We start from the raw sequence: 4,717 nt of genomic DNA, 5'->3' as shown, positions 1-4,717 counted from the left end.
AGAGAGAGAGAGAGAGAGAGAGAGAGAGAGAGAGAGAGAGAGAGAGAGTGAGTGAGTGAGTGAGGCAGGGAGAAATGGCACAGAAGATTAACGGCTTCTATTATTTTTCACTGAGTGCGTCTCGTTTCAACGGCACTCTATATTTCACCATGCGATAAAATGAAAAACAAACAAGAAGTGAAAAAAAGAACCATAGACGCGCACCAAATAGATGCGAATATTTGCCGACGAACGAAATTTTGCGGATGACATCGAATTTCAAATGAAAGCATTCGACTATAGACATTTGACATGAAAATGTAACAAACATCAAACAAAGTGCAAATTACGCAATAATTCACATCAACGCACATTTCGCCGATTTATTTGCATTAAAAATAAATGCTATTCACCAGTCCAACGGCAGAAAGACGCATCGCGTTAGCTCGCGCACAAATTCACATTTAAACGACAAAGTAAGCGAAATGTGAATCAGCTGTCAAATATGGTTTTTGATTATATGGTAAAATGCTTTAAATCATTATACACTAGTATACACTAGACTAATGGCAATGTGACTCGGTCGCAGTGAGTGAATGCGTGAGTGAATTGAGTCAGTAAATGCAATTTAGTCGCGTGTTGTTTATCATTTACCGGGCTTTTAAAGACAAAAAGAAACACAAGCGTACCGTTGGTTTTTTTTTGTCGTTGCTCTGTTTTGGCAACACACCATTAATTTTCTCAATGTGCACCGACGAAACGCACGCTTAAACCTTTTCACGACTTTCTCTCTCTTTCTCTCTCTCTCTCTCGCTCTCTCTCTCTCTTCGCACAAAATATTCACAACAATTAATGTGACAGACACAAAAGGTTTTCAATATGCGTTATTCATTATACAATGTTTTTAAAGCGGTAAAAACCTCAGCTCAAAACTCAGCGCCTTAAACACATCGTTGATGAAACTTACATAGTCATAATATCAGAGATCGTTTCATCTTGATCTCACAAGTAATGCTTTCGTTTTGTATCGTGCACTTTCAAAACATATGCGAAGCATTTAGAATGTTTTCTATATAATTCGCGAGAAAAAAAAATTACTGGCTCTGTTCAGCATCACAATTCCGATGTTTTTGTTTTTTCTTTATATTTTAGATTCTTTTTTCATAACAAAACATTCTTCTTAGAATATACTAACAGAGAATTAATTCTTACTTTCAATAGAGATTATTAATCGGAACCTTTATACCACCCTAAACATGATTTATCACACTGTTAGGCACATCTGATAATCTTACGGTATTAATCAATGTGCTTCCATCGTTTTTTGTTAATTTTATTAAAAAAAAAATTTCAACTTTATAATTTCTTTTATCCATTGTTACATAGGTATTACTGGCGTTTTTTCATTGAATTAAGGTTAATTGATAGATAACATCCTTTTAAGACGTTTGTGAAAAGAAGAATGTACAAACCCAAAATTAAAAACAAAAGAATTAATGAATATTTGATAGATGTGTTGGTACGGTGTCGAACGTTTTGTGTGGAAGTTGATTTGTGATGAAAAATGTTTTTGATTGATTTCGCTAAATTGATTTTCGTGTTTTGTTTTTTTTTGTGTGGATGGGGTGGTATGTATGTGTAGTGGATTGTAGAGCTTGAATAAAATGCTTGTGTTCAAAATAAAATAAATCTAAATATTGAACGACGGTATTTGGTGTCTAACAAGCAATAAATATTGTTCAAAAATATGAGTGAATCGAAATTACATTTTCATTTGGGATGACGGCAAACGTGTGTTTGATTGATTGTTTCGTCGTGAAATTTTGAATCGAATCATCCCAATTAAAAAGTGATTTCCGACTAAATCGGCTAATCAATAGCCAAACTGAATTTGAAGCGTACAGCAACAGAAAAAAAACGCAAACAAATGTTCAATTCAATTGTAAATTAGGGGAGAAAAACGTAAGCGGAGAGAGAAAAAAAAATGTGTGTATCTCATTCCTCGAAATGAAATCAATTAATAAAAAAGGCACCAAAAATAGAAAAAAGACCACTTACTCATACTTAAAATCACAAAATGAGAGAAAAACATGGCATGCAATTGTTGTATTTCGTTTTTTTTTCTGGGGTTGAGGAAGTTTGTGAAAATATTTGCCTCTAGATATTTACACTAGATAGATAAATAGTTTTTAGACAGCTAACTTTTGGGTGAATAAAAAACGGTTCATGCAAAGTTCACGCCATTCAAGTGTACGACATACATTTCGGGAGTTTCGGTTGGAAAGCTAACTTTTTTTAGTTGTCGTTGTGTACTGGAAATTCAAATCTCAAATGTGCATATTTGCGTGAACAGTTCTTTATCTACCTCAAAATTATGGTGGAGTATTCGTCAAAGAAAAAAAGTACGACAAAAACAGTAGAATAAAAACAAAATCAAAATCTAAACTACAAAACATTCACAATTACTTTGAAAAATCCTTTCTACATTGTTGTTTTTTCTATGGTATACAAAAGAGCTCTAATCATAAATCGATTTGAGAAAAAGACAAAGACAAAAAAGTGAATGCAGAAAGAAAAGAAAACCTTATTTTATATGCACACACGATTCGTAAATGCGCTATTTGTTTTTTTTTCTCTTGGTTTTATGAACAAAAAGAATGAGAGAAGAAGAAGAAGTTTATTACCTTGTAAAAATTGCAGCAACCGCCCATGCAGCCAGACATATCATCAGCGCTCGGGTTTTTGTGCAAACGTAGCCAGCTTTTAACGGTTCACAAATCGCATAATAACGCTCAAATGATATTGCCAAAATAGTAAGAACACTTGCATGCGCCACAGTCAATTCAACAAATGGTACTGCTTTGCCTGTATGAAGAATGGAAAGAGAGAAAGAGAGAAAGAGAGAAAGAGAGAAAGAGAAAAAAAACGGAGAAAAAAACGGATGGAAAGAAGAGAAAAAAAAACAAATCAATCCCAAAGCAAATCGCAAACGTGGTAAACAATATCCAGAGCCGTCACTCCAAGTGTTCACTTTGTTCATTTGAAGTGGCGTCAGCTTTGCGCCGCAAATCGCTTCTCATTTGACCGCTTGGAATGACGGCAAGTGAAATTCAAATAAAAATAGTGTTGGCGTCGACAATTTTGATTGGCAATGAGACAGGTTAACAGTGCCATCAATTTCAATATGCGACAATAATCATAACCATAAGCCTTTCAAAATTATTACATCGTTGCTGAACAATAATAGAAATCATCAGAGACGGAGACGGCAAAAAAGTGCATTTTTAGAATTTGCCTCTCAGTGAACGAACTAGTGTACATGGCAAACACACAAAGATCATGCACCCGACAAAAAACTTATTTTAAAAGCCACACGGCGAACATTTGTTCGATTGCAAACGGTCCATATTATTCGTTTTATCCGTTTTATTGGTGTTACTCTTCCGAGAGCGGTGCTTTGCTGGAGATCGACTCACTTCTCCTCTCCACCGATTTATTTCTTCTTCTCCTAGCTCGTCGTCGGCGGCGATAATTAATTTCTTATTTATTGACATTACTTAAACACACACATACACACTCAAAAGCGAGACGTGTTGTGTCAACAGCGTGAGCGCACATTGAACATTGTTGATGCGAAACGCGACAAACATTCGCGTGTTATAAATTTTGGTAAATAATTCACTTACGACCCGTTGTTTATATGAAGCGTTGAGTAAGTAACGATTTTCGTTACGTTTCATTTCATTTTGGCGAGGATAGAAATTGTCATTAATGAAGAAAGCATTTGATGTTAATGATTGACGTGTTTTGTGAAACGGACGCGCAAACTCTGAGTGAGTAGCGAGAATGAATGCTCGAATGTGCTGTGTTGACGATTGCCTGCTCCTTTGCATCACTCATCTGGGTAATTTTATTCATTATTATTCGTATACACAAATACCGAAAAATTTTTACATTAGCAACACAAAATCTGATCATTACCGAGCCCCTTGACTTGAAGAAGAAGCGAGAACGAGAGAGAAAGGCAAACGAAGAATCGCACAACGTTCGAGCGAATGAGAAGCGAACAAATCAATTCGACTACAGTGCACGATAAGACATAGCAATGGTATGTGTCAACAAAAGTGTACAGAATACGCCTCATTTTTCTCAGCATCGAGAATGATTAGAAAAATTCAATCATTCAATGTACAAAACGTATCAATTGATTTTGAAAATCATGGCATAAGGCAGTTTGTGTTCTGTCAAAACTTGGTGTCATTTTGGGTGGCTTAACCAAACGCTGGACACGTTTCTGCCGCTCTATGAATCACTGCTACTTTCCGTTTTCGTTTTATTTTCTTTTTCTATCGACTTTCACATCGGAATCACTCATTCATCCTCCCTTCCCTTTGTTCTCCTTCTCGCCCCGTTTTCATTTCCTTCTCTTACTCATATCGTACTCACTCCGTGGTTTTGCTTTGCAGTAAATTTTCTGACAATATTTTTGTGTTGTGATAAGATAACAAAATTGATTGGCTTTAGTTGGAGGAAAAAAAAAATTGCGTGGTGAAAAATAGCCTGGATTCAGTTTTATCTGAAGGAATAAAAAAAAACCGTGTCTGCCAAGATTTGTGTGCGGCTTGAGCATAACAGCAAAAGATGAATTATTTGATTATTTGTCACACAACATGCCTTTTCACGACTATTTCAGTCTCTCTCTCTCTCTCTCTCTCTCTCTCTCTCTCTCTCTCTCTCT

General features: G+C 35.7%; 1 protein-coding gene across 1 annotated transcript in view; it reads right to left on the bottom strand.

The window, feature by feature from the left end:
• LOC129579478 (uncharacterized) overlaps positions 1 to 4,717 on the bottom strand; it is a 76,755-nt gene that overhangs the window by 27,031 nt on the left and 45,007 nt on the right. The window contains exon 4 of the mRNA XM_055469587.1: positions 2,664 to 2,844. Coding sequence (XP_055325562.1) covers positions 2,664 to 2,844 — 181 coding nt within the window. The remainder of the gene's footprint in view (positions 1 to 2,663; positions 2,845 to 4,717) is intronic.

This window comes from Sitodiplosis mosellana, unplaced genomic scaffold (assembly GCF_009176505.1).
Source record: "Sitodiplosis mosellana isolate CC-2019 unplaced genomic scaffold, AAFC_SMos_1.0 Smas_scaffold_6226, whole genome shotgun sequence".
Classification (NCBI taxonomy): domain Eukaryota; kingdom Metazoa; phylum Arthropoda; class Insecta; order Diptera; family Cecidomyiidae; genus Sitodiplosis; species Sitodiplosis mosellana.
The sequence above is the reverse complement of the archived record's forward strand: the minus strand, read 5'-3'. Positions and strand labels throughout refer to the sequence as shown.